Source organism: Dichomitus squalens (genome assembly GCF_000275845.1).
Source record: "Dichomitus squalens LYAD-421 SS1 unplaced genomic scaffold DICSQscaffold_93, whole genome shotgun sequence".
NCBI classification, from domain to species: Eukaryota; Fungi; Basidiomycota; class Agaricomycetes; order Polyporales; family Polyporaceae; genus Dichomitus; species Dichomitus squalens.
Window position 1 is genome coordinate 11,762 of NW_006766975.1, and position 26,678 is coordinate 38,439.

Below are 26,678 nucleotides of genomic sequence, written 5' to 3' on the forward strand. Positions count from 1 at the left end.
CGGTCGTGATGGACTATGTTCTCAGAGAGACGGCTCGGAACCTTATCGAGTCGCATAATCATATCCCTCATGATATCTGTGACGACGTCAAGCCCCTGCGCGAGAAGGACATCGTGTTTGGCGGTTGTCGACTGCCGAACATCATGTGTCTCCCGACCATGTCAGGAGAGATACATTCCGAAGCTTATCGACTTCGAATAGGCTAGCTATAGGAGATATGGCGTAGAGACCGGTACGCTTCCGCCCTCAGCCGCCTGAAGGGTATGTTTAGCATGGGCTCTTATCGGCCATCCTAACCCGCATTGCAGATATTTATCGGCTCTCTGTTGAGTTGCCTCCTCACTTATCTGCCTTTTCTCGTGCTACCTTAGGCGTTAGTGTTGTACATCACCATCGCTCATGCCGACATAATCGCCCGCGATATATCCTACGCATCGCCGGACTGCAAGGACGACATATCCTATCCTCTCTGACCTAGTAAGTACTAGATTACTTGAGCTGTCTGAGGCACGTCGAGACCCGTGCTTCACGTCCCGCATCCCTTAGCGGGTTTTCGCGTCTGGCTTGAGGGCGATGCCGGGGCCATTCTCCGGAGATTCATCGTCAAGGATTCGGCATCTATGTACCTACTAGACACCACTGACCGACGGCATCTCACCTCTGCCATCCTCATCCGCTGGATCCTGTTTACGCTGCCGTCATACATGGCTCTGCCCGTTATTGCTGTCCATCTATTATATATGACGCAGTCGTGGATATGAGATAGCCTTTGACCCTGTGGCCAAGCGCGTCATACATCCCCCGGGAATATGCTATTACTTGTAGCTGGAGCGCGTTTACGAACTACTTCGGAGTGATATACGGCAGCTGACCGTCTCAGTCATCTATGCCAACATAAAACATTCGACATCTCCCCTGTCACTTAACTCTCCGCGTTCCCACCTCGTTCAATGTCCCACCAAGACGACTGTTCAAGCTAGAGATCAAGAGTAGGGTGCGTCATGATATTGATAAGTGCGTGAGTGATGTAAGAGACAGCGATTAGACTATGCAACTATCTAGGTATATCGTAGCAACATGTGGTGACCAAAACATAGAACCAGCCAAAGACTATGCGCGACAATGTAGTACGTAGGATGTGATGAGACGTGTGCGATGGGCGAGTGCAAAGTAGAAGACTAAGCAGCAGTGTATTACTTTTGACACAGGAGAGTTCCGGCGCGCGGCGACAACGACGACGAAGACGACTTACACGCCCCCGCCGACCACGTCAGAGCCCGCTCAGAAGCCACCCATACCGCCCATACCACCCATGCCGCCCATCGGGGGTGCCGCCTTCGGGTCCTCGTGCTCGACGACGCACGCCTCGCTCGTCGTCAACAGACTCGCGACACCCGCGGCATCGACGAGCGCCGTGCGCACGACCTTGAATGGGTCGACGATACCGGCCTGGATCATATCGACGTACTCGCCCTTGCTGGCGTCGTATCCCCATGCGAACTTGTCGGAAGCGCCGTACTGGTTGAGGAGAGTGCCCACGATGACCGACGCCTCCTCGCCCGCGTTCTCGAGGATGCGGCGCGAGGGGTGCGTCAGCGCGCGGCGGATGATGGACACGCCGAGCTCCTGGTCGAAGTTCGCGGTGGCGATTGGCTTCGCGTCGGGGGAGACAGGCTGGTTGCCGTGTGCGCCGGGTGTGCTTGATGCAAGTGCGAGCGACGCCTTCAGGAGGGCGACACCACCGCCGGGCAGGATACCCTCCTCAACGGCGGCGCGAGTCGCATTGAGCGCGTCATCGTAGCGGTCCTTCTTCTCACCGACCTCAACTTCGGACGAACCGCCGACCTTGATCACGGCGACACCGCCAGAGAGCTTCGCGAGGCGTTCCTGGAGCTTGGTGCGGTCGTATTCCGAGGTCGTGCGGTCCTCGATGAGAGCACGAATCTGCTCACAACGCGCCTGGATGGCATCCTTGGAGCCCTCGCCGTTGAGAATGATGGTGTCCTCCTTAGTGACGGTGATGGCACCGGTGGAGCCGAGCATGTCGGCGGTGACGCGGTCGAGCTTGATGTCGAGCTCGTCGGTGAACACGGTACCACCGGTGAGGATGGCAAGGTCGCCAAGGATGGACTTGCGGTTGTCACCGAAGCCGGGGGCCTTGACGGCGCAGACCTGGAGCTGACCGCGAAGCTTGTTGACAACGCACGCGGCAAGAGCCTCACCGTCGACGTCCTCGGCGATGATGATGAGGGGGCGACGAGCCTGGGCAGCGATCTCCAGCGAGGGGAGGATGTCGTTGATAGACGAGATCTTCTTCTCGGAGAGGAGGATAAGGGGCTTTTCGTATTCCACCTTTTGGTTCTTGACGTCGGTGACGAAGTAAGGGGAGATGAAGCCGCGGTCGAAGCGCATACCCTCAGTGATCTCTATCTCATCCTCGATGGTGCGGCCCTCCTTGACGGTGATAACGCCCTCCTTGCCAACCTTCTCCATGGCCTGAGCGATGAGGTTGCCAACGTGAGCATCGCCGTTGGCGGAGATAGTCGCGACCTGAGCAATCTCAGCAGTAGTAGTGATCGTCTTGGTGTGGCTGGAAAGGAACTCGACGACACGGTCGACGGCAGCCTGGGAGCCGCGGCGGAGGTCCATGGGGTTGCAGCCGGCGGCGACATTCTTCACGCCCTCGGCATAGATTGCACGGGCAAGGACAGTCGCAGTAGTGGTACCGTCACCAGCAATCTCGTTTGTCTTCTGGGCGACGTCCTGGACGAGACTGTGGGGAACCGGGTATTAGTGGTGACGAGGACAGAATAAGTCTTGGGGGAACGTACCGAGCACCGAGATTCTCGAACTTGTCCTTGAGAGTGATCGACTTTGCAACGGTGACACCATCTACGACACTGCGTAAGTATATGCGAGCGCGCCATAGGGGAAGCGACAGAAAGCGTCTGTAAGACTCGTTGCAGCCGCGCGCTCGTTACAAGCGATGAGACGCGTCGGAAGAGGTGTAAAACGAAGCAGATGGCGTGAAAAATCGCGTCGGTGTGAACTCAACAGGCCGGGCAGGAGTGTCGAAGGAAGGCTGAGTAACGCGCGTACGCGAATCTCACACGTCATCCGAGCTCTCCCGCGTGGACGACGCTCTACTCAAGAACCCTGATGCCTTCGTAACGGAGTGCATATTCCGTACAAGTACTTCACGAGCTATGGGATCAACAAATAAGAGTTGGAGAGTACCCACCCTTGGTGATCTTGGGCCCACCGAAGGGCTGCTCGATGATGACGTTGCGACCTGAAGATGGACGTGTCAGTCGCGTCTGGCCTGCACCAGTTCAGTTGATTGAACACGTACCCTTAGGACCGAGAGTAACGCTGACGGCGTTGGCAAGGATGTCGACACCGTTCAAGATACTGGCCCGACCCTCGTTGGAGAACTTAATCTCCTTGTGGGCGCCGCGCTTGAGCACAGGCTTCGCGGCCTTCGGGGCAGTGCGACGAACAGCAGAAGAGGACGCGTTGGACAGACGGTGCATGGCGAAAGCGGGGGCGAGGGCGACGGAGGTGATGACGAGAACGACGAGGAGGAGGGAGTAAGGAAGAGAGCGCAGACTCGCGCCCAATTTTTGGCCTCCCGACGCTTAAGTCCGCCTTCCCACAGAAGTGTCTAGAATCACGGTCACACCCTGTCACACACGTTCTCGCCCTTTCGTCGCCGTCATCCGACTCGGACGAAAGGCAGCTCGGGCTTGCTCCTCTCCTCGACGTCTCTAAGCGAAATCAGTGCATCAAGTATACCCAGTCCACTGCTCGTCGCTGATCAGCACTTGTCATGACCTCAAGTTACAAACCCGAAGGATCTGCTTCGTGAGTCTCCCAATTCGCTCTCTTCAGTGAGTCCTCCCAACTGTACACTGAACTCTGTACCCCAGGCTGCATTTCATCTATGCTGGCAGTCATTGTGGACGATGCTTTTCACCAGTCTCGCATTCATTCGATGTGGGGTCGGATAGGTTGCGTCCTCACGACATATAGCATACATGCTGATAGCGACCTCCATCAGTATGTCAGCCCTCATTCACACGGCCACTCTTAATCTCGGCAGTCCTGTCCGTTGTTCTTTAACGGTGATTTATCCGTTCCCGCTGCGCCATGCTCAATGGACAATATTGTTGCACTGTCCCGTATTGAAGACGTATTCAAAATGGCATACACTTGCTTCTGAAGCTAAGTCCCATACCGCCAAAGTACAGCGACCCTGATCGACTTCACCTCGTCCTCTTTTGCAACGGAGGTTGCCAGAAACTGGACTTCTACTCCGGGATCACCCTCCCTCAAGCGCCTATTGCCGCGGTCCACGAACGTGAAATTCATGCACTGCCCCAATTTTTCTTCTCTATTCGAGTCTGCGCATAACCCAATCACCTGTCCTGTTCTCCATGGCTGCACTATTGGTTTAGACCGACCCGTAGCATGGAAGCCATTAATGGGAACAACGGCACCCTGAGGCTCGCACCTCCGCAGCGTCGCTGGCTGTCCTCACTCCCGAGACGCCGCTCAGCCTCAGCATGCGGCCGTACCCCTTCTACCTCTCGAAGATGCGCTCAAATGTGAATCCAGCCCGCCACTAGTATCACAATCCGAGAGCATTGCTTACTTCTAGAGCGACGGTAGATCAAATTTCAAGGTCAGCAGTTCGTACGAACCCAATCTATCACCGGTGTCACCGGAGTCCCAGCTACGACATTTGACGCCTCTTGCGCTAACCGTAAGTAATTCTCGGTCACGATCCCTTGCTGAACGATGTTTGCCGCCAGGGCTCTATCCGATGCTTTCGCAGCGAGTCGTCTGGAAGCAGTGATGTCCGTCGGCCCCGTTTGCTACCCCTTCTGCGGCGTCGCCAGAGCGGTCTTGGATCGTCATCAGTAATTGTGGCCCCACTCCCTCCTATAAAAGCTCGATTCTAGTCCAGCTTCTTGGGTGCGCTACCTTCACTATGTCTCCTGCGTCTTTGACTCCACTCCGCCGGCTGGACGGCTCCCACGCCGATGCATCCCTCGACGATACATTTGGCGCTGTACTACTCGGGACGTTCTTCGCGCTAATGTTGGTGCCTTCCCGTGTCGCATGAAAAGGATCATGTCATTCACCGCCCGCTAGGCTTTACGGTGTGACTTTGCAGCAGGCTTACCGCTATCATGTCTTGTACCCGTCGGATAGGCTCTTGCTCAAGTTCGCTGTGGGTACACTGGATTCGGTACCGCGCGACTGCCTTAACTTGATACTCTACCTTGTCATGCTCCTCCAGGTGTACGCGACGGTGTAAGTTCATTTTTTGCACAGCCAAGCCTTTTGAGCGCTCACCTCACGCTAGCATCCTCGAGACGGTGCATATGGCCTTCAGTTGCCATACTAGGTGAGTCGCACTTCGTCCAGTCCGCGCAATCAAGCGATTGACACATCACACATAGCTATTACTATCTTGTGATTGGCTTTGCCGACCCTTCGATACTTCAGCATCCCGTACAGTGAGTCTTTGTACCTCTCAGTTCGCGACCATCGCGTATCAATGGCCTATCACCCGGAAATAGCACTCTCCAAGTACGTTTCCCTCCAATGAGTCAGCACAATTCTCATCTCATGAGAGAAGATTTTACCAGTTCTAACGGTTCGTCGTGCCCCATACATTCGTCAAGGGCCTACGCCGACTTAGCCACAGGGCTTAGTGATCGGCATATCCCAAGCGTGAGCACCCATATCTGTCGTACTGCGCCCCCCGCTGAATTCCGCTCTAGCTTTTTCGCCCATCGGGCCTACGTTTGTCAGTATTTTCACGCTAGCATCGTTCTTCAACACAACATTGAATTTAAGCAATTATTCCAGTCGGCAAACGTTTCAGAGTGTGGGTTTCTCTTGCGGTACGTACTCTCGCGAATATGCAGCGGGATCGCTCTAATATCACCCGTCAAGATACTGTTCTTGATGGGAGAATTCGGTGCGCGCTTTTTCCTAGGTGTTCACGTCTGGATCGATGACACCCATGCTCACCTACCCGTATCGGCAGGCTTCTGCGTCGGTACGCCTTTGAACCTGATATATTGCAGCGACGATCACATGCTAATGATTTCTCCAGTGTCTACTATAGTAGAGTATGCTTCGTTCTTAAGCTAGTTCTCTGATGAAGGCATTCACTCCATTTGCCAGGATCTCCCTCTCGGATCGAGGTTTTTCGGCATTCGTCCGGTATACGGTGAGCACACTGATAGGAATCCCCTCCCTAATGTCACCTCCTGACGCTGTCTGACAGTGGATCATTGCGACCGCCTCGGCCATGGCGGTCTGCGCGGACGGAATATTGACTACCGTACTCATCATGGCGCTACTCCAGGGCCGAAGTAGTCTTAAACGGTAGACGCCAGCGGGCATCGCGAGAGCAACCGAACGCTCATATCACGTTCATAGTACGAACTCGACATTGGATGTTTTAGTGCTATACACCATCACCACAGGCGAGTTCGTTGAGGTCCGCTTCCCTTCTTATCTTACCTTTCCTCTAGGTCTTCTGACAAGGTAAGGCCGGCCAGGCCGGGGCTGCCCATAGGAACGTTTGAATCTGACAACAGAGATATAGTGTATCGATGTTACTACTCTTCGTTTTTGTACGTCACTCTAGTTCTGCTTACAAGGATAAATCTGAATACCTACGCTCCGGTCTCGAATAGGTTGTTCTGCGCCCAGCAGACCTCATCTACACCGGAGTCTCATTGGTCAGCACGAAATGTACGTCATTGTGCGCACACTCCTCTCAAAGGCTCCGCACTGACGCACTCACCCTAGTATATGCGAACATGCTTCTCGCTGCGTGAGTTTCGCTTCAGTCAAGTGAACATCTACGCTTGTTCGTTCGCACTGACCTCGGAGCCTCAACAGACTGAACTCGAGGCAGTCGCTGAGGGACCAGGTCAATCTCAATATTGGTGGAACGGAAATCTTCGGTACGCACGTGCAGCAGTCTCGCACGCCATTCGACCAATCAGTCGCAATCGAGCTGCCTGATATATCAGACCAGCCTGGAGGTGAGCGTTCTCATGTCACTGTCAGGTTCCGAACTTCATGCCGACTTCGAGTGCTATCAGACGACGATGGTTTCCGGCTTTCTACAGTCGAAATCGAGGACCACGGAAGCAACTTTTCGTGTAAAGACGCGGTGGATGTCGAGGCGAGATACTCTCCGAAGCCCGAACCTGGGTCTCCATGCCACTCAGCATAGGAATTCTGAGGCGATGGGCACACAGGCCTTTCCTTTCAGAAGAGGCAAGTTGAGCCTTTGTTACGTCGCCGTATCCACGTCGCTACTGCAATTTATTTAGCTTGGACGCTCATCTTGTAACTCGGTGACGTGACTGCATCATTCAATGAGTCGACATCGTGTTTGAATTCGCTGTCCCCGCCGTTTATTCGCGCAGGTGGTTCTCCAAACTGGGCATGCGTCGAACAGCTTATGTCCGGTTCGTTGGCCCTTCATCTTCATGCTACGATCGGTATCGAGCGAACATTGCCTCCATGATTCGAGTCGTCCAGCTACAAGACCTAACACTACGACTTCTGCATGCCTCTCAGCCTCCGCCGCTGTTGAGGTGTGTTGGGCTAGTTGACTGTGCTACTGAGGTGAGCGGGAGCGGCTCGGACGCCATATTGATGAATGCTCGTGGCGACTATCGCTTGAGACTATCGCTTGAAGAGAGAGCTGGGGTATCCCTGATAGGTGAATAGACACGCCGTCGCAAAGAGCCTAGTACTTGTGACCAGGTCGTGTCGGTTGCCAAGCCCGCGTTGAAGGGGCTCAGAACCCAAAGAGGACTCAGTGTGAAAGCGACTGGAATCTACCGCAAGGCAGCGCTGCATACTTATGTGGACTGAATCTCGAATGCCCAAGGATGTACCGTGGCTGACCGCAGTTCCCGTAAAGTCCATCTTCATGGGACTTCTTGATTGCGGGATGATCTGTCAATAAATTGCTGGAGTGTGCCTGGATAGTAGTGTTCGCAAGATATGATCTAAGTTTGAGGTCATTCTCACGATGAGCCACACAGGCGGTCGACCTGAATTAGAAAGCATGAGATGGTACCGTCCATGTAGAGGAAAAGAAAGGCGGATGCTGAGATATGTCGGCGACAGAGTCAGACGCGTGGTGGAGAGCATATAAGCACACTGCGGAAGGCACAGCCTACCAATCAGCGGAATCAGCGGCACGCATAGAGGCAACACGTGTGGGGAGCAGCGAGTCCTGAAAGGTGTTGTCTTTAGAGAACCAGTGTTCCACGCGGCGAGCTACGCAGCTGAAGCAAAGGCACAGAGAACGCACCGGACGTGAGTTTTCGCCTCCACAGCTATACTGATCGACACCGACTGATCCTCCGCCACCAGTGACGATGTACCATCGTTCCAGAGGGCTATGACATGATGAAGTCTGAGGTTAATGTTTCGCTAGGATCAAAATACGAAAAGCTGATGAGGCCGAGGCAAGACAGAGTTACTGAAACAGAACAACCGACATAACAGACGTGAGCTCGCAAGACTCTCCATGGGCTGTTGAAGATTATTTGCAGCAATTGGAGCACAAAAGTGAAGTGCATGCACAAGAGAGAGTAGGAAGCAAGTCAAGCCTGAGAGCGTTGATGACGGGATGTGGCCCTGGTCCTCTCGACGCTGGGAAAGTGCTGTTGGCCCTGGGCAGCGCAACATGCGAGAGTGATTTTCAATCTCCACCATATTTTTGGGCCAATATCCCCCTTGTCAGTTTAGCATATACTTTTGTCCTGGCAGACTGGGGAGAATCGACCCACCAGTATTGAACACCTAAGCGATCGTGCGAACGGCTGTCGTATTCGCGCCTCATCTCGCCTCCCGCCATCTCAAAGCCCAAGTCAAACTGTCAGATGAGGCACAGCATGTTGGCATACGTGTGACTCCCTTGAAGTAACGTAGTACTAACGGTATGGTGGGGCTACTTACACTCCAGAACGCCATCACTTCTCTCCGCAGCATATCTGATGCGGAGAAGTGTTCATCTCCATCCCGTCCACTCTGGTTATGCCTTTACCTTCTATGTAGCTTCGTTGAAGAAATGGTTCTCATACATAAGTATATCCCCCGGTAGTAGGGCACTCGGCTCACAACCTGTCCTTCAGTCTGAACTGCCCTCTCAATGTCGCAACCTTCCTTTTCGTCTCTCACCAGTTCCTTTGGGGCCATCCTCATCGGAACGTACTTTTCACTCATGTAGGTGCGACACTGAGTGTTGGGGTTCTCGCTAGTCTGATCAATGGCTACTCCTTCAGATTATACGGGGGAATACTACATCAGACATACCGATACTTTCAGACATATCCTGGTGACCGGCTTTTACTAAAGCTTCTTGTAAGTAGCGCGCCGTATCTTTGTAAGTCTTACGTGGAGGGCGCTGAGGCTGCCATGATAGGTGCTGGTAGTGGTGTAAGTGGATACGCTTGATTCTCACTATCCGACTTCGCACTTATCATCCGAACTCATGATAGTCTTATCGAGAGCCTTCAAACGGCAGTAACAATGTATACATGGTTCGCGTCCATTGTCCATGCTAAAGCCCATAGAACTCATATACAAACCTCGACGCAGTTACTTCATGCTCGTGACTGGCTATTCGAACATACTCGCCCTCTTGAATCCCTCACCGTAGAGCCATACCATTTGCTAGATTGTATAGACCTTGATATTAGCGATGCATACGAATTGGGTCTTTCAGGATCTTACAGGTGAGCAATGTCATCTTTATAACTGATCAAGCACGATTTTGACTCATGTAGATCCTAACACTCTTGTCGGTGAGCCACTCTAAACTACTTCGTGCTGCAGATCGATTGACTGACCAAATATATGAGGGCATTGTCGTCGCCTTAACTCAAGCGTGCGTCATGTCTTGCTCTCTAATTCTACGCCTTGAGGCGCGAATTGAATTTGTTCGCAGATTCTTTGTTCGCAGAGCCTACCTTTGTTAGTACCCGCCCAGACCACTTGACGGTCTTTTCCCTGACACAGTGGCTTAGTTGGCAAACAGTACCGTCCGTGGATGGTTGTTGTGGTAAGATATATCTATGTTAGATGCGCTATCTGTGCTCAATTGAATACAAGGTCATACTGCTCGTTGGCCAATTTGGTGAGTTCCAGCACCTCATGATCTTCGCATTCACAAACGCCCGAGTAGGATTCTCGATAGGTCAGGAACGTAATAATTAGGTCATAAAATGCATGTCTCTCTGACCTTCTCCGAAGCTTCCACAGCCAGCAGGTATGCCGTATCAGGGTCGTTCGTTCTGTCTAATTTCCTGTTTACAATCCGATCACAGTATTGCCATGTCTGTGAACAAAGGAGGGGCCAAAGCTTACTTTCCTGTTCCCGTCAGTCAATTACATCGTTCGAAACTACACACATTGACACTTGATCAAGTGGATCATAGCTTGCGCAGCCGCTATATCCATTGCTGCGGATTCAACACTGACCGCCATACTGATCCTGGCTCTGCGGCGGAGCAGAAGCGGCATGAAAAGGTACATTTCGTTGTTTTAGATTGCAGCGTGAGAAAATGTCTTATGTCTGCTTATAAGCACCGACTCTATGCTCGACACATTGATGCTCTATACAATCACCACTGGTGAGTGCCTCAATGCTCCTTATAACGGCTCGACCTCACAATGACCCTCAGGCTTGCTCACGAGGTGATGCCCCCCTACTGGGGTGATGTCACGAATCTGACCTATGTCTAGTGCATTCATGCTGCTGATTTTCATATTCGTAAGGACTTTTGTGCCAGCAGATTCTAGCCAGTCTCATTTGCGATCACTGAACAGGTGCTGGCCGCACCAAACAATTTCATATATGTCGCTATGTCCTTCGTAGCCACTAAACGTGCGTGCTGTCATGTCTGCGTCTGCGTCGCCGCCACACTGATAGCCACACACAGTGTATACAAATACTCTCCTCGCAGCGTATGATATCTATCATGGTCCTTCCGAAGTTCCTGCTAACCTCCCTGAATGTGATTGGAACAGCTTGAATACGCGCAAATCGCTTCGTACGACATCGGGCAACTTACACTCGACGGGTACCGAGATTTTCGGTGCCGGCGTAATCCTAGAGCTCCATCCTCACTCGGGAGGTCCTCGTGGCGAGAATGCAGTTGCCGTGGAGCTATCTGACCTTCCGACATCTCAAGAGGGTGAGTGTGCTCCGGTGACTGTGCGAGAAACGAGCTAATCTAGTCCTCCCTAAAGTTAGCAAAGCATGAGTACAAACGGCAACAGTACAGGGCTCAAAGCGGGTTCAGACAGCTTGACATGCGAATCTTGACGAAGCACAATGGAGAGGAATTTGGGAGTACACACGAAGATGCTTCGATTGTGTACATGTATGAATATTGCATTAGTTCTCCTTGACTTGATTCGTGGTGAACACCTACTCGCTACTTCGTCAGCGAGGCAGTATCAAAGCCTTCTGAGCTTGATGAAGCAGTGCAAATAATACGAGTAATGTTGGGAACAAGACAAGCGTATCTACGTATTTCGGCGGTTTTCATCGTGGTCTTCCCCATCCAGAAGCCGGAGAGTATCCGCGCAACTTGCAACTGATAGATTTAGGGAGCCTATCTTGGACAGGGCTTCGGCGTTGATGTATCACTATAATGACGTCCAGCAGCATGTAATTCGCGTCGGACACGCGAAGCAGACGTAGTCAATATGGCTCTCTACGAAGCGTCATCAGCGTCAGATGAATAGACGTTTGCTACTTAGTAGTAGCCAACTATGTTCGATAGACGAGTATCACCAACAGCCTCGTTCCCAAGGGAGATTATCTCCACCAGTTACTCAGTGTTGCACAACGAAACGAAAGGATCGGTATACATGATGGGGGCACAAAGAGGATTTGAGCAACTTGCTACGGAGGCTGACATGGCATGACACGGGCCGCGCGCTCGCCGTCGGCGGCGACGCGCGCGCTTGTCGCACATCATGCAAACTGACCTCTCACCGCCCCGACATCCTGGACCTGTTGAGCTTCAACGCCTCCGCTACCCAGTGTCTCTGAATATACCAACTATACTACCGTTCCTGCTTCCGTGACTCGAGTTTCCTCTCGACCATGACTGTCAAAGGGCCTCCCTCTGCGGCTGACACGCAGACCGCAAATACTGTTGTCCGGGGACATCCGTCCTCACGGCGTCGGCATTCAAAAATCTTGTCAAGCAGAATACTTCGACGCGTGATGATGGGGGTCTTGCAACAGGTAACTATGTGCGATTGTCTTGTTGCGCGATGGAGGAAGATGACTCACGCAGCGGGCGATTCTTCCGTACAGGTCAACATCGCCCTCAATCGTATCCTCCTATGCCATCCTGTACTGGTAAGGACGATGCTGCCGATATAGTCATTGACTCTGGGAAGGCTCATGAGACTGAATGGTGGAAGTCGCGGACTAGACCTTGCCCACGGACCTTCAGCTTGGAGTGAAAGAGGCACGGGAAGTGGCACCGAACATGAGAGGATCACCCACCAGGTACTAGGTACCTTTGATCGCGGAAACTACGATGTTAGTAGAACATTACGTGAGTAACCTACATTTACTGGTTTCCCACTTGCACGACGATTCTCGGGAGGTGTGTTCTGCGCTTTCTATATGCGCAGTGGCTCCCGATCAGGTTCTTGATGCCTTTCTCCTGTCTTACGCTCTCTACATCTCCGATCTCCGGAAGATGAACCTCCTATCGTATCAACTCTGCTCGGGGCTTACTCCGTCGTGAGCGATACACCGCCCGCCTCAGCCTCCTCATCAGCGCTCTCGTTGAGCTTGGCCTTATAGATTCTCCAAACCTTCTCGTTTCCGCCTCGAACCGCTCCGGCCATCTGTCTCTTTGCCGTCCGCAGCCAGGTACACGCCAGCTCCACTCGACAACTCTCGAGCTTGAAGATCCCTACGATCATTGCCCACAGGCTAAACTTTTCAGAAAGCGCAGGTGAAGGCGCACGCGAAGCTGAGCTTCCATGAGCAGGTCGGCCAGATCCTGGGCTTGATGTGGGCGCCGACGAGGATGGATGACCAGGCGAAGTTCTTACGCTTGCGAGGAGGCAACATCAGCGTGTATCTGCGGATGCCGGTCGTATCGGGATACAAGGAGAACATCCGGGCACTTCTCCTTGTTCTCGGGCGCAGATGCATCCAGTGCTCTCAGCGTCGTACAGAATCACACCACGGGTCCGATCCTTCTCAAGGAGACGGACGGCGCCATCCCGTGCGAGCGAGAAGAGCCTCCCCACTTCGGGATCGGGCGGACGCTAGGCGAGAACTACGGCACTGTCGCGTGTGGGAAGGACCGGCACCGAAATGCTGCTCTAAAGCAGGCAAATGTAGAAGAGGGGTGATCAGCTGACCTGAACCTCCCCGATGTCTTGCTAGTCGCCATAGATGCTAAGCAGCAGTGCTTATGGCCATTGTGCTTCAGTCATCGTATCAGATGTGCACAGCGGCCATGCGAGGTAGGGCCTTTGGACGGATGGTGGCGTGGAGGTGATGATAAAGCTACCGTCGCGCATCGGTATTGGCGCCTCGAGCGCTCGTGTTCTTTGGTGGACGTCTCGTAGGCGACGCTTGCCAATCATTGATGTCTCGTAAGAACGTACATCTACAGACCAGAGAAAGAAGACAACCCTAGGCAGATACCACTCAGCTGACTAGGAAACAATCAAAATGGTGCTTGGAAGTCACGGTTTACAGATTAGCGCCATGGCAACGATTGCTGTCAAGTCTTCTACATACTTCGTCGAAGTGTACGCCCAAGGATCGCATAGATGTAAACTTAGTCCCGGTTCGTGATGTACAATATACCATGACACTATCATGATCAGTATATTGATATATCCTAAGCTGCGAGTAGCTTCGTGGCTGGTCCCGTAGTGAGACAGTTTTACACAAACCATAGTCGTCGTCAATGCTGCACAGTACGCGAGCGACACCTAGCATCCGCCGCAACCCCTTCGACCGACGAATTACTTGCGAGCGGAATGCACACGGCGCAAACAGTACAGACGGTTCTTTCGGCGGCGTGTACCCTGCATGATCATATCTCAGACACCATGGGATAGTTGCCAGACAGGTTGCCACCTCCCGAGGTGGGAAGACCAGAAGCATGCGAAAGCCGCCGCAAATTCCTGCAGATGTACATTGATTTATACAATTGAATGGACAGGGAAGTGTTATCGAAGACCGCAGGGAGAGCTACCATGGCGGCCAGCGAGCCCGTGAGGGCGGTGCGACCAACCTTCTTTGATTTCATCAGACCATTCGGAAGTCTGAGATGCCGCTCCACGTGTAGAGCATCCTGGAACTCCTGTATGACATCGCGGCCAAAGTAGAAGACCGATTCTTTGTCAGCTCGAATACAGTATCAATTGTTCATGCAACCTTGCCTTATAAGTTGCTCGTTTTCTTGCGCTATGGCACCTGTGCTCGTCACAGCACCAGTCCCTTTACATAGCCCTGATGTTTCCTCTAGTCTCCCAGACTCCTGCTCATTTTTCTAACTCCACTGCAGAAATCTGTACTGCGTCGCATGGTGCTCAAACCTACATCGCAGCATTTTGGCCAAGTGTTATCTTGCTCGTCTTGTCAACGGCACTTATGGGTTAGCCCCCCTTCTTCTAGCGCTCATTTGCCCGAAGTGACGTTAACCTGGCGCACAGGTCTATACACGGCCTTGGTGTCCTTCGCTTTGACTATTCTTATGTGAGTATCAATCTCCCCAACCTTGTGACCTACGACTTAACCAAAGCGTTAGACGAAGAGGTTCAGTTCATGTTCAAGTGATGGCGTTGCTTGCTGTCATGTTAGTTATGTATGCGTCCGCGGCCTTCCACTGGGGCATCCTCCTACTCAGCACCACCGGATATTATGAGCTTGTTCAAGCCTATGTAAGCGAGGCATTGAGTGTGTGCGGGAGCGCCTCAGCTCTATCAACTACACCCATGTCCTACCCATCTGAACCAGGGTTTACATACGGCCTGCCGGGTGTCGTGCACGGTCTCACTCTCTGTGCACCTACTGGAATTCTCACACTCAATGTCAGAATTTGCCCTCGATTGCTCTTAACCTCGCACTGTACCTGACTCTTTGGTGCCTAGGTTCTCCTTGGGGATGCCATTGTTTGGTGGCGCGCATGGATTATCTGGCCCCGCAGTCTAATCGTCAGAGGGACATGCGTAGTTCTCCTGGCAGTAACAACGGGTGCGTATACGATTGATCTCACAACACAATGGTGAGGTGTCCATCTTACCTTGCGAGTCTTTTCGTCAGCTGCGGGACTCATCGATACATTGGATTCATGCCCGGCGACAGCATTCTCAGAACTCACATTGGCGAATCTCGACTACATCCCGATTGGTTCCTTCTACAGGCTGGACGTCTTTGGTGTGGCTGCATCGGTCTCATCCCTATCGAGCAATCTCGTTGCCACGGTCATGATTGGATGCAAAGCATGGTAAGCATGAGATCACACGCTATGTGTCACGAACTAAGACTCACAGATATTATAGGGAGCATAGGAAGATGTTTGAGGCAACGACGCTTGAACGAAGCAGCCGAATTGAGCGGCTCCTCGTGCTGCTCGTGGAGTCAGGCACGGTGTATTGCCTACTTTGGGTGAGCCAAAAAAACTGGACCCCAGAAGACTCCTTGTAAAACGTCCTTCAAGGGGTTCATCCTGGCATATCAAACCAGCTCGTTCACCGATCCAGCGCTGGAGTCTCGACTGGAGCAACAAGTACTGACGGGATTTGACTATTTCATGAAAGGCTGTCTAATTCCTCTGATTGTGCGTGTCCACATCTTTCCATGTATCTTCGAACTTCATCATCTGTCTTTTCAGGGGATCTATCCGACAACCATTATCGTTCTGGTCGCACTGAATAGGTCCCACTTCCACGGGACAGTGTCAACAGACAAGCTGGTATCCCACGTCGTGTTTCGCCATCAACCTGACATCACAAACGACGAAGCCGCCTCATCACTACACACAGCAGCGGAAGTCAGCTCATGCGGTGGCCGGAATGGACAGCTTGGTGCAGACGAGGACTGTAGCAAGGGTTTCATGATTGCGGATAAGGAATCGCCATCTAGCTACCTTCGTGGGCCTGACCGCGCCCGACCACTCACCATGTACACCTTTCCTTGAGCTGCAACATCACCATCTGTCGTCACAGTGATGTTCTTACTCTGATAGATCTCGAGAAGCCATGCACATCGATTTGGGATGACTTGTGTGGTCTCGCGAAAGTCACGAATACCTGCAAAAGGGGGACGTAGAAAGGTGAGTGTGGTGGTGCGATCGTACTTGGGATATGGGAGAGACAGGAAGGTGCCACCTCAGGCCTCAGTTGCAGTGGTCCACTTTTTTGGGGGGTTAGGAGCTGAGCCGGACTGTGTACTCGGTACTGCAGCTCACCAGCACCTGCGACGTCTTCCACATCGAACGCCCCGTAGCCTAAGTTTGTTGAGTGATCTGCATGTACATCCGCTTGAGAAGGGCCTCCATGGAGTCATATTTGGAATACAATCTATCTCGAAACAGGCAGATGAAGCCATGGATGCTGTCGCTAGCACTGAGCCGGCGGCCGATCTTTCATCTTCTCGTACAAGTAGCAGTACGCTCTCCATGATGGATACCACAGAAGTCCCCTTGTAGACAACAGACAAGTAGTGGGATGTGTGTCACTCTCAAAACCTTCTGGTCTACCTGATGGCTGAAGTGAGACATACGCGAGGCTTCGGACGGCTCTTGCAATCAGCCGAATGTCGACAGTCTGCTTTCGATTACAGGCAATCTCCTGTAGATTTTCATAGGCTGATGCAGCTGATAGCACGGTTGTGGATGAAGCGGTGGTTTTCGTACATGAACATTGCATACCTTGTCTGAGGACGGGTATCATGCAAGATCATCGATTACAGTTTCACGAGGGCGTGCATTCCGGAGCTCATTCCTGATAAACTCTGGCAGTGAAAAGTGAGGCAACACAAACGCCTTCCTAAGCAAACATGGTTGCCCTCAAGGATGGGAAGCTCTGTCGTCTTAAACCGCCAAAGTGAAGTATGATGCACGAGCAAAGAACGGCCTCCGGCACTACGTGACTGAGCCTCGTGAGGTGCATTTTGGCCGAGTATCGCGCCGCAGATACCCGATCCCATTCCTGCGTCCTCTGCTCGACGTTGTGAGGTGGGAACCAGTATACATAGCACGCCCTGGATTATGATGGCGCTAGCGAGGGAGATCTGGAGCTCTGAAGGAGGGATGGCACCAACGGGCCGTCACGGACATCACTGTGCCCACACGACGGATATTGCCGACGGCCTGCCATAGCGACAGGGCGCCTGCTTGGAACACCGTCGCTCAACCGACACTGGTAAACTTCTCCGAGTCGCTTCTCAATATCAGTGCTACCTTCTTAGTCTCTCCATGCCACTCGATATATACTTCGTTCATGGATCTGCATTGCTCAAGCCTATCTATCGAGGTGGCATGCGCTTGGACTTCTCTCGGAGACAGCTGCCTGCTACTCGCAGCTCAATTTGCATTTTCTCCGTCTTCTCTTCCGATCCTAGGCCTCAACCCGGCCCGTCAAGTTCCCCAACCCACTGATAAGGCCTGTCTTCCGCCCTTGCACCCCTGGTGGTCACCGCATACTTGTACTCCGAGAGATATCCCTTGTGTTTTCTCCCTAACATGGATGCTGTATCTTCAACGACTAGCTCTGCAAATGCTCCGCTTGGCCATCTAGTAGACTTCATTGGCAAAACGTATGGTTCTGTCCTTCTAGGAACGTATCTGTCGCTCATGTAAGCCCCTCTCCAACACAATTTCTACATCAAGAAGAATCGACTGATACACGTCCCTTAGATTGTACGGCGGACTCTTGCATCAGACATATCGCTACTTCGGCGCATACCCTGACGATAAGATAGGCATCAGAATCATTGTGAGCGATGCGCTCCTCTCCGGAATACATGATTTCTGATCAGCATTATGCAGGTTTCAGTTACGGTGTAAATGAGGTCCACTTTTGATTAAATGAACATCCACCTGGTTGACGTCGACCAAATAGGCTGCTGGAGACTGTCCATACAGCTGTATCTACATACATCTGGTGCGTCAGTATCGTCGGTCTACATTCATGTATCTCGACATATGGGCATTTGGGACAGCTATGAAGCTCTAGTGACACACCATTCCGATATCGCCCATCTTCGATACCTTGATCAGTGGGTTTAGGTCGTCCCCTTCGATGTCCGCCACAGCTCACACCCATTCCTCGGGTGAAACTTATAAGGAAAACACATGTGAGCTGTTCATTTTTCGTTCCGCAGCACAGAGTCCTTGTAATGACATCGATGGGCACAGTTTCTTCCGCTATTGACGGTCAGTGACCCGATGTATCTCGTGTTAGCAAGCCTCCGCTTACCCCGCATCCATAGAACGTCATCATCGCTCTCACTCAGGGGTGCGCCCGATCTCACCTTTCGCGATTGTCAGCCTCGACATCTCTAACCTGCGCGAACTAAATCTCAGATTCTTCGCTCACAGAGCATACGTCTGTAGGTCCTCATTTTTCTCCTACGCACACATGTCTGCCGAGCACTGAACCCCTCATGTCGCAGTCGGGAACCAGTATCGCCCATGGATGAGGCTGGTGGTGCGTCATTTTACGTTCCTTGTCGACATCAGTGATATCACGATGGTTTGAAGGTCGTGCTGTTGTTCCTTGCATTCGGTCCGTCACTAAATAATACCGCTTCCACCTCCTACGACTCGCTCACCATGAAACGGCAGGGTTCTCGTTAGGTAAAATCATGCTGAACACCTTGTCTCTTTGTCTCTTTACTTACTCACTCTTCCCCAGGTTCTACATTTGTCGGGTGTGTCCGTCCCCGCTTCTCACCGTGATGGAACATGTCAAATACTGAAGCTCGCGCTCACAGCTATTTGAGACCCTCGCACTACATCGGAATATCCGGAATACGCGCGCCCGTGCGTCTCCCCTGTCTCGGAACATCTCTCAAGAATCCTTGCTGAACGCGTATGCAGTGGCTCGATCCATGCGCTACGGCGCTGCCTGTCTTCGCGGACATTATCATGACAACTGTGCTCATCCGTGCGCTGCATCTCAGCCGAAGCGGCATCAAGAGGTACTGCGTGCACTCCATCAAAGTCCATAGCTCATGTTCATATCGCCTAAACACTCCTTTATCGCATTACCTAGCACCGATTCACTGCTCGACAGGGTGATACTCTACACCGTCACCACAGGTCAGTGCGGATGCTCTACCTCTCAGAGCGTAGCACCCTCTGATCCTGATGCATGTCTTACTTCGCCGCCAACCGTCAGGTTTGCTCACGAGGTAGGGAATTAGAGACGTTGTACGCGGTAGATTGTCTGAAGAAACTCATGCCAGCGGGTGCATGATCCTGTTATTCGTGACGGTACGTATGTGCACGTTGTGGCGGCGACTCTCCAGAGTTGGACGAGGATGATTGAACGGCGAACACAAACAATTCAGGAGCTCGTCTTTCCAGGTGGCTTGCTATACGCCGGCGTCTCGTTCGTGTCCATCAAGTGTGAGTGTGGGGCCCTCGTCCCCCGCCGGGGCGTCTGATGCTGTACATTTCATGCGCTGACAGGTCATCGTGAATTAGTGTATACGAACAGTCTTCTCGCAGCGTAAGAACCTCTTTCCAAAGTGGAAAATCCCTCGCTGAATGCACGAGACGACGCGTGGGTTAGGTTGAACACTCGACAATCGTTAAGAGACGCCGCCTTCCATCCGTCTGGGATCAAGGTCTTCGGCAGCGGTTTTGGCGCATGCGCAGAGGAAGCTCGTAGTCTACCGGGGCTTGCCCCAGGAGGGGCCAACGCAGTAACTGTGGAGCTCGCGGAGATGGGGGTATCTCGTGAAGGTGGGTACAGTTTGTTCGTCTAAAGAGCTTGGTTACTGACGAGACACGTACACCGATAGATGGAAACGCCTAGTGCTCTCGGCCTAGGTCTATTGCTGCCACTGTAGTGCTGGTGGCTGTTATCGATGCCAATAATCGAGGCCGGCGACCTGTTGCAGACGATTCTATGAGAAATAGGCATAGCCTCTGATTGCGCTAAAGCTATTGGCTCTCATGGAGTCTTGTCGATTCCTGCATGCTGTAAAGAGAGCTGTGGTACTATGATCGTGACTGGTGAACAGCCTGATACAAGGAATTTACGGAGCTTTGGCACTGATCAATGAGTATAGGCGAGACTTCTGTCGCAGGGGGAGAGTCCTCTCTTGATTTCGCATAACTTTTCTGAAGAGTGTAGTAGTGTACAACAATCCGCTTGTCGTCGATATGCAGACAACCCGATGACCAACATCAACGGTTAAGAGTTGACTGCCTGCACACCACCCTCCGAGCTCAGCGGTGCTTCGGCCAAATGGTTCAAGTGGTGGGTACGTTCAGGCTATGACGCAGCTGGACAAGGCGGAGTGTAGCACCAGTCGGAATGCAGTATATTGTGCCTGGGTGTATGAAGCTGTTGCCACATCGCGCCTGTCCTAGCAATGAACCGTAAGCGTCTAAGCGTTGCCGGCAGCGAGGTCACGTACGTTGCGCCACCAGCTCCAACGAAGGGTGTCGAGCTCGAGTAGAAAGGACCTAGGACGGAAGACAACTGGAAAACGGAGAGCTTCGAGAGGAGAACGCCGCTTGGGCCGTGGCTTTGTCCCGGTCACAGCTACGAGGGAGTATCCGGTCGTGATCAATGGTGATCATGTGCATATGCTTGGTGGTGCGAAGAATACAGTAGGCTGTGACACCTGCTTCCTGAGGGCCGATAAGAGGTAAAGTGCGGGCGGGCGGCGGCGGTGAAAGAGACGACTGCTCATGGCACAGATACAGGCGTAGAGGGGATGGCGCACGCAGCAGTGGATTAATGGGGCCCTTCTCACGTACCTCTTCGAGAGCTCGAGCTGCCGTGCTTTACGCCGTCAAACCAGGTATTGATGTTGAACCTGGTGCTGTGCGAATCGCTCAGAGTCGGCCCGAGGTATCATGAAGCATACCAGATGGCAGATGGCGGGGACAGACGCACCTCCGTCCTCGTAAGAGGAGATGCCTTGATATCAGATTCTCGACAGAGCCATCACCTGCAAGCCATGCTCTCCAACTGCAGCTCTCATCTCGTCGGACGTCGGGTGGGCACTCGAGCTGGGCACCGTCTCCGCACACGCTCGCTTAGCGTTACAGAGCCTCTCGACAGAACACGCAGAGTAGGGCGGAAATATAAGGCAGGTGAGTGGCTCGAGACTCGCAAGTCTAGGCGACAGGAGCAGTGTTGCTTGAGTGTCATTCGAAACAACCCCGTCGCGGTTGGTGGCAGCGCGCGCCTGTTCGGTGCAGCTGAGCTCATCGCCTCGCACGTCGACCAAACACCTTTGCCCTGACTCGCTCGCTCAAGATGTTGCTCAACGCCTTTAAGCCCGCCATCTCTCCTGCTATCGCTGCTCCGGTAAACTTGGAGCTTTCTCCTAGCCATGGCCGCTCACGACACCGCACACGCCTACGCTGCCGAAACGCAGATCGCCGTCGCCGCCGTCCGGCGGGCGTGCGTCCTCACAGCATCAGTGTTCAACAAGCTCGTGAAGCAGGAGACGTTGACGAAGGATGATAAGAGTCCAGTCACAGGTACGTGCTATCGTCTCAGACGCTGCGCGATGAAGACAGACCTCCCTCGTAGTTGGCGATTTTTCCGCGCAGGCGGTCATCAACACGATCCTCGATCGCACCTTCCCGGACGACCCTATCGTTGGAGAGGAGGATGCTGCCGATCTACGTGTTGAGTCCGGGAGGGCTCTGCGAGATCGGATCGTGGAACTCGCGAACGCGACCTTGAGCGCCGACCTTCAGCCTGGAGAGAAGGAGGAATGGAGACTGGGACCCAATCATGGGAGAACCGTGGACCAGTTGCTGGATGCGATTGATCGCGGGAACTACGACGGTGGTCGAACCGGACGTGAGTGATGCACATTCACTGTTTTCTCTCGCTTGCACAACAAAATCGAGGTGTGCTCAGCGACATCTATGCACACGTACGACTGTGCAGACAACAGCGCGTTGTCGATAGTAGTCAATTCTCGGGATACCTTTCGCCTTCCCGACATCGCTCACAAGGCTATTCTACAGGAATGTGGACCCTCGATCCTATCGACGGCACGAAGGGCTTCCTCCGCGGTGAGCAATATGCCGTCTGCCTCGCGCTCCTCGTCGACGCTCGCGTGGAGCTCGGCGTCATAGGCTGCCCGAATCTCCCTGTCACCGCCTCGAACCCCTCCGGTCCGCGTGGTTGCATCTTCGTCGCCGTGCGCGGACAAGGCGCGTACCAGCTCCCGCTTGACAACCCTCTCAGTGGGGAGCGGACGAAGCTGACGATCCCGACGTTCACGGCGGAGAACCTCAACTTCCTGGAGAGCGTGGAGAAGGCGCACGCGAAGCTGAGCTTCAATGAGCGCGTTGGCCAGATCCTGGGCGTGACGCGGGCACCAACGAGGATGGACAGCCAGGCGAAGTACTGTGCGCTTGCAAGGGGCGACGGAGGCGTGTACCTCCGCATGCCGGTCGGATCGGGATACAAGGAGAAGATTTGGGTACGTCTTTGCATCCCACGTGTGGATCCTCCCTGTGCTTATTGCTCCATACAGGATCACGCAGCGGGCTCGATCCTCGTCGAGGAAGCAGGTGGCATCATCTCGGATGGACGAGGAGAGCCCCTCGACTTTAGTCTTGGGCGGACGCTGGGCGAGAACTACGGTATCGTCGCGTGCGGTAAGGACGTGCACCCAAAGGTTATCGCCGCTGTCAAGCAGGCGAAAGCGGAGGAGGCTCAGAGCCAGTTGTAGGCTTATGTCAGTGTATATCATCAGACAATTGGCGCTCGCATACTTATGAAGTCGCCTTATGCGCTCACTATCGTATGAGGCTCTGCTAGATCATCATGGTTCGTCTGCCGTGCAAGGCCTTGAACGGTCATGGTGCTGAGTTGGCTCGCACCCTCAATACAGAGGCAGCGTTCGTAGCATCGCTGTAAGCACATGACCCATTGCTTTGTCACTGGGGTCCGTACAAGTAGGTAACGCGACTTCGACTGCTTTAGAAGGTGATCGGGGAAAGTACAGAGCAAGGATTGTCTAGCACCGCCAAGCTTCGAATCTTCGGTTCCTGTAGGAGGGGTAATTGATCAAGGTTTGTTGGATAGGATGTCATGTCATTTTGGGTTTAATATACCCGCACTGCCAAGAGTCGCTGACACTGGGACGCTGCTTACTTCGTGATGCGGTCGAGTCATATTGCCGATGGCTTTGTAGCGTTGTCTCGGGACAATATGAGTGTGAGTGGTATTCTTTGTGTGGATCGCAGTCAGGACAGGGGACTGCGAAAACATGCGAAGTCTAGAGGCTCATACGCCATAATGCATCCACGTCATTCCAAGTCCCATTCTGCGCGCATTATACTGGAGCGATGGGAAGTACTCTTCATGTCCGGTAACATTTATAGAAGGCTCAGCAAGCAAATGGAGCCTTTGGGTCAGAAGCGGAAGGATTCGAGAACGCCTAGCTTTTGCCCCAGTTTCGGTGTTAGGGTTGCTCCCGCATCTGCAATGTGTACGCAAGGAGTGGAACCCGACATCCTGCTCTTTCCTCACTGTACCATCAAGGACGCTCAAAGGCAGCCCACACGAGTTGACAGCCCCCATTTTCAGGACGCGAGGCCTAAGGTACGATATAGCTCTGCTTTCAGGAAACCACATTACAATACGTTGCCCCATACGAACCTACGACATAAACCGTCCCAAATCAGTAGGAAGGATGACCATCTCAACTGCTCCAGGCTTCTCGTGGTCCTTCAGTGATGAGATTCGATCCGAGTCTACACTTGACCGTCCAGGGACGCGTGTATCCAAACTGCTCTCAGCTTGGGCTTCCTCTTCTCCCGTACGCGTAATACGGGAAGCGAAGGGACAGCCGCCCTCGCTGAGTTGCGTCATACGATGACTCGAGATGTCGTGCGCGTGAGGCCCAGAAGCCACGCCCCATGTTGAGATCGACATTTGGCCGCGTGTGATGCCGTGCTCGAGCTGGGATTTATTGACAGCAACAAGTACCACGATGACCATAGGATATATTGCCTACGGGGAAGATGGAGTCAAATTGAGGGATAATCAGTACGCAGAATGTGAAAGCTTACAACGATCGGGGCAATACAGGCTTCATGATAGAATGTGGCGGCGTTCCATGGCCCTCCGTGAATGCCGGGGACCATATCACCCACAACATGGTACACGAGGAATTCAACCTGCATCGAAGCAGTCAGCAGCAATATTCCTCTTGAACCTAGTGTCCAATCTGAGAACTCACCCATACAAGACAGTATATCATCCCTGATTCAACCAACAGCGCAGTGATTTTGAGGGTGACTAGGGTGCTGCTACCAGGTGCACCCAAGTGTTCGCGCATGAACTGTCTGTGTTTCCTGCGAGTAGCTTGTACTTAACCTCACGTTCGACGGTATTATACAAAGCACCTGGCTTCACAAGGAGCTCACCATGCCTTGTATCCAATGAGTGTAGTAGAGAAGACGTTGGTCGCCAGAGACAACGCTATAGCTGCGGTCCCAAAGACATCTCCGTTGTACACGATGGGAATCCTTCCTGGCTGCGGATTCTGCACGAGAACAGACCGTCGTGTTGACACTATTCCCAATACTGAACAAGAACATATGAGCTTCTGCCATTGTCATTCGGATGCAAGAAGGACCAAGCGCCAAATCATGAAGGTAAGGACGTACCAAATGTGCTCGAAAGGAGAGCGCAGCAGACGTGCCGGACCTTCCTGTTCCCGGGGTATAGCACGCGTGCACGCCACCATACTATTGCATCTCCGATGCATACCTGATAAGAATAGCATTCAGATCGAATGAGACATGTTTCTGCGATGACGAGAGCATTGAAAACCACTCACGTTGACAGTGAATGTCGCAGTCAAGATACAGGCCCGAGCAGCTTCCGTTAAGCCGATTAGAGGGACAGAAGAGGAAGCGTCGTCAATGTTGTTGACTGCGTGGGCGAGAAGCTTGCTGGTACTGATAGCGAACTCAAGGATAGTTCCCCAGTATATGGCTGAAGAAAGATACAAAAATATGGTAGATGCAAGCAGTAGTCGAACTGACACCCGTCTTAAGCCAAGGCAACTGACCAGCCGAAGAAATGTTGAGCTACAGATTATGCCAAGGAGAGTCTCACTTACATCAGGGCGTAAATCGAGGCCAAGACCAGCATTTTCAGGACTCCTGTATACGATCTCAGTAATCAACGAGTCTTTAGTTGCGAAAGACGACTTACCGAAGAGTACAGAAGATAGAATGACCAGAATCTGGTCGTCTGCCAGAGTACTGGCGAGCGTACGCGAAAGGTTAAGGGAGGCCATTCAATCACAGATTTAAGGACAAGAAGAGATGGTTTCATGCGTATGAGCGGGAAGAGCAGTGTTCCAGATACCCAGGGGTCAAAGGTAAGTCGATTCGGTTGTATAGGGGAAAGGGCGCGACACGAGGGCTGCCAATTGCTTCCCTTCATGAGCAGTCCTCTAAAAACCAAGAAGAGAGGGGATTAGAACTTAATCCACTGTGAGCAATCGGATACCGGCGACTCGCTGGACTGCCTTGGCCTGCGCCTAGCAAAAATGCGGCCGAGAAGGCACAGCCTGGGGCTCGGGAAAGACCGAGTGTGACAAGGAAGATCGCACTGTGCGGTGATAGAGCTGGATGGAGGAGCAATCTTACTCACCAAACCAGAGAAAAGGTACTGCATCCATAGCGTGTGACAAAGTGGAGGCATTAGGGCAAATTTCTCTAGCAAATCAAATTATGATGCATCCTAGCGTTAAAAGAGGGCATGTTCGTCTTACCATGAAATCTCAAGCCAGAGAATTAAGCAGATGATACGGGCAGGAGGATTTGGGTAGACTCGTCCTCTCATAGGAGCTGACCCAATTGACTGGCTAGGTGCGTCCGTGGCACGTTTACAGTGCGAAGTCCAACATTGCTTGCAGCCATAATTCGTGTAACGGTCTTCACATGAACAATGGGTTAGGGAAAGCGAGAGACGCACGATTCTGATATACACTATCGCGCTGTCGATGAGAGATGTCATTGCCCGCCAAAACGTGAGTGGAAGGTGGAGTCCGATAGCTATGTCAAGATGGCTTCCCGTTGGCAGCGCCTGCCAGAGTCTCACCATGACCTGTGCCATGATACGATCTCCGTGTCAGCTGATATCCTTCGATGTACGAGTATGAGCGAATTAACCAGAACATTTGGACTTCCTTTATGTACATGACGTCTATATAACGCATTGTGCGCGAGACCTGGGTTTTTGCATGATCGGGTCATTCAGAGTCTTGAACCTTCTTGTCGAATAGAGCGGCGATGATAGAAATCAACCGGGCGCAGTGACGGCTTACAGATCGTCCCATCAATCTGCTCCGAGTATGTCTGACATGGTCAGTTTCTCCGAACTCTTCGGAG

At 52.7% G+C, this 26,678-nt stretch overlaps 8 protein-coding genes across 8 annotated transcripts; 6 read left to right on the top strand and 2 right to left on the bottom strand.

Moving 5' to 3' along the window:
* Window positions 1-809: 809 nt before the first annotated feature.
* On the bottom strand, window positions 810-3,575 carry DICSQDRAFT_184060 (chaperonin GroL). The gene is made up of 4 exons (XM_007371212.1): window positions 3,353-3,575; window positions 3,242-3,292; window positions 2,832-2,892; window positions 810-2,773 (listed from the first exon to the last, which is right to left on the bottom strand). Exons 1-4 carry the CDS (start codon window positions 3,531-3,533, stop codon window positions 1,282-1,284), a joined length of 1,785 nt encoding a protein of 594 aa, XP_007371274.1. The 5' UTR covers window positions 3,534-3,575; the 3' UTR covers window positions 810-1,281.
* A 1,418-nt stretch (window positions 3,576-4,993) lies between these two features.
* Window positions 4,994-7,267, top strand: DICSQDRAFT_175325 (uncharacterized protein; the record flags this gene model as incomplete). Its single annotated transcript, XM_007371213.1, has 16 exons — window positions 4,994-5,103; window positions 5,158-5,319; window positions 5,372-5,413; window positions 5,469-5,525; window positions 5,793-5,818; window positions 5,881-5,915; window positions 5,968-6,073; window positions 6,131-6,146; window positions 6,202-6,247; window positions 6,305-6,405; window positions 6,460-6,567; window positions 6,629-6,656; window positions 6,720-6,777; window positions 6,835-6,859; window positions 6,928-7,073; window positions 7,134-7,267. 16 exons carry the CDS (start codon window positions 4,994-4,996, stop codon window positions 7,265-7,267), a joined length of 1,200 nt encoding a protein of 399 aa, XP_007371275.1.
* A 1,938-nt stretch (window positions 7,268-9,205) lies between these two features.
* Window positions 9,206-11,469, top strand: DICSQDRAFT_130335 (uncharacterized protein; the record flags this gene model as incomplete). Its single annotated transcript, XM_007371214.1, has 12 exons — window positions 9,206-9,279; window positions 9,339-9,417; window positions 9,445-9,492; window positions 9,743-9,791; window positions 9,843-9,860; window positions 9,892-9,943; window positions 10,004-10,029; window positions 10,168-10,192; window positions 10,383-10,584; window positions 10,885-10,942; window positions 11,022-11,252; window positions 11,312-11,469. 12 exons carry the CDS (start codon window positions 9,206-9,208, stop codon window positions 11,467-11,469), a joined length of 1,020 nt encoding a protein of 339 aa, XP_007371276.1.
* A 1,556-nt stretch (window positions 11,470-13,025) lies between these two features.
* Window positions 13,026-13,449, top strand: DICSQDRAFT_72398 (uncharacterized protein; the record flags this gene model as incomplete). The annotated part of the gene is made up of 2 exons (XM_007371215.1): window positions 13,026-13,226; window positions 13,270-13,449. Coding segments are annotated over 2 exons (381 nt in total), but the record flags the coding sequence as incomplete, so codon positions are not given.
* A 1,599-nt stretch (window positions 13,450-15,048) lies between these two features.
* Window positions 15,049-16,763, top strand: DICSQDRAFT_130336 (uncharacterized protein; the record flags this gene model as incomplete). The annotated part of the gene is made up of 8 exons (XM_007371216.1): window positions 15,049-15,144; window positions 15,205-15,307; window positions 15,419-15,560; window positions 15,616-15,721; window positions 15,774-15,893; window positions 15,948-16,237; window positions 16,356-16,388; window positions 16,562-16,763. 8 exons carry the CDS (start codon window positions 15,049-15,051, stop codon window positions 16,761-16,763), a joined length of 1,092 nt encoding a protein of 363 aa, XP_007371278.1.
* Window positions 16,764-17,798: 1,035 nt separating this feature from the next.
* Window positions 17,799-20,338, top strand: DICSQDRAFT_184061 (uncharacterized protein; the record flags this gene model as incomplete). Its single annotated transcript, XM_007371217.1, has 18 exons — window positions 17,799-17,911; window positions 17,973-18,051; window positions 18,105-18,118; window positions 18,178-18,219; window positions 18,606-18,667; window positions 18,731-18,765; window positions 18,819-18,843; window positions 18,903-18,914; window positions 18,973-18,988; window positions 19,052-19,100; window positions 19,158-19,258; window positions 19,333-19,379; window positions 19,459-19,471; window positions 19,526-19,553; window positions 19,631-19,688; window positions 19,767-19,791; window positions 19,855-20,027; window positions 20,087-20,338. 18 exons carry the CDS (start codon window positions 17,799-17,801, stop codon window positions 20,098-20,100), a joined length of 906 nt encoding a protein of 301 aa, XP_007371279.1. The 3' UTR covers window positions 20,101-20,338.
* A 1,214-nt stretch (window positions 20,339-21,552) lies between these two features.
* DICSQDRAFT_113614 (3(2),5-bisphosphate nucleotidase HAL2) lies at window positions 21,553-23,079 on the top strand. Its single transcript, XM_007371218.1, has 4 exons — window positions 21,553-21,785; window positions 21,838-22,113; window positions 22,284-22,744; window positions 22,799-23,079. The coding sequence occupies exons 1-4, from the start codon at window positions 21,635-21,637 to the stop codon at window positions 22,994-22,996; spliced, it is 1,086 nt and encodes a 361-aa protein (XP_007371280.1). The 5' UTR covers window positions 21,553-21,634; the 3' UTR covers window positions 22,997-23,079.
* A 474-nt stretch (window positions 23,080-23,553) lies between these two features.
* On the bottom strand, window positions 23,554-26,403 carry DICSQDRAFT_130338 (uncharacterized protein; the record flags this gene model as incomplete). Its single annotated transcript, XM_007371219.1, has 13 exons — window positions 23,554-23,866; window positions 23,933-24,282; window positions 24,342-24,449; window positions 24,512-24,626; window positions 24,699-24,858; window positions 24,942-25,044; window positions 25,115-25,272; window positions 25,349-25,367; window positions 25,400-25,442; window positions 25,495-25,544; window positions 25,939-26,003; window positions 26,141-26,222; window positions 26,263-26,403. The coding sequence occupies 13 exons, from the start codon at window positions 26,401-26,403 to the stop codon at window positions 23,554-23,556; spliced, it is 1,707 nt and encodes a 568-aa protein (XP_007371281.1).
* Between the last annotated feature and the right edge of the window lie 275 nt (window positions 26,404-26,678).

Bases quoted from the DNA above. Each gene is read 5' to 3' on its own strand.
- DICSQDRAFT_184060 (XM_007371212.1), bottom strand. From the start codon at position 3,533: ATGCACCGTCTGTCCAACGCGTCCTCTTCTGCTGTTCGTCGCACTGCC. The intron at 2,893-3,241 runs GTGGGTACTCTC...GCAGTGTCGTAG, and splicing joins TGGGCCCAAGATCACCAAGG to ATGGTGTCACCGTTGCAAAG. The intron at 2,774-2,831 runs GTACGTTCCCCC...GGTTCCCCACAG, and splicing joins TTCGAGAATCTCGGTGCTCG to TCTCGTCCAGGACGTCGCCC.
- DICSQDRAFT_113614 (XM_007371218.1), top strand. From the start codon at position 21,635: ATGGCCGCTCACGACACCGCACACGCCTACGCTGCCGAAACGCAGATC. The intron at 22,114-22,283 runs GTGAGTGATGCA...GCTATTCTACAG, and splicing joins CGACGGTGGTCGAACCGGAC to GAATGTGGACCCTCGATCCT. The intron at 22,745-22,798 runs GTACGTCTTTGC...TGCTCCATACAG, and splicing joins GATACAAGGAGAAGATTTGG to GATCACGCAGCGGGCTCGAT.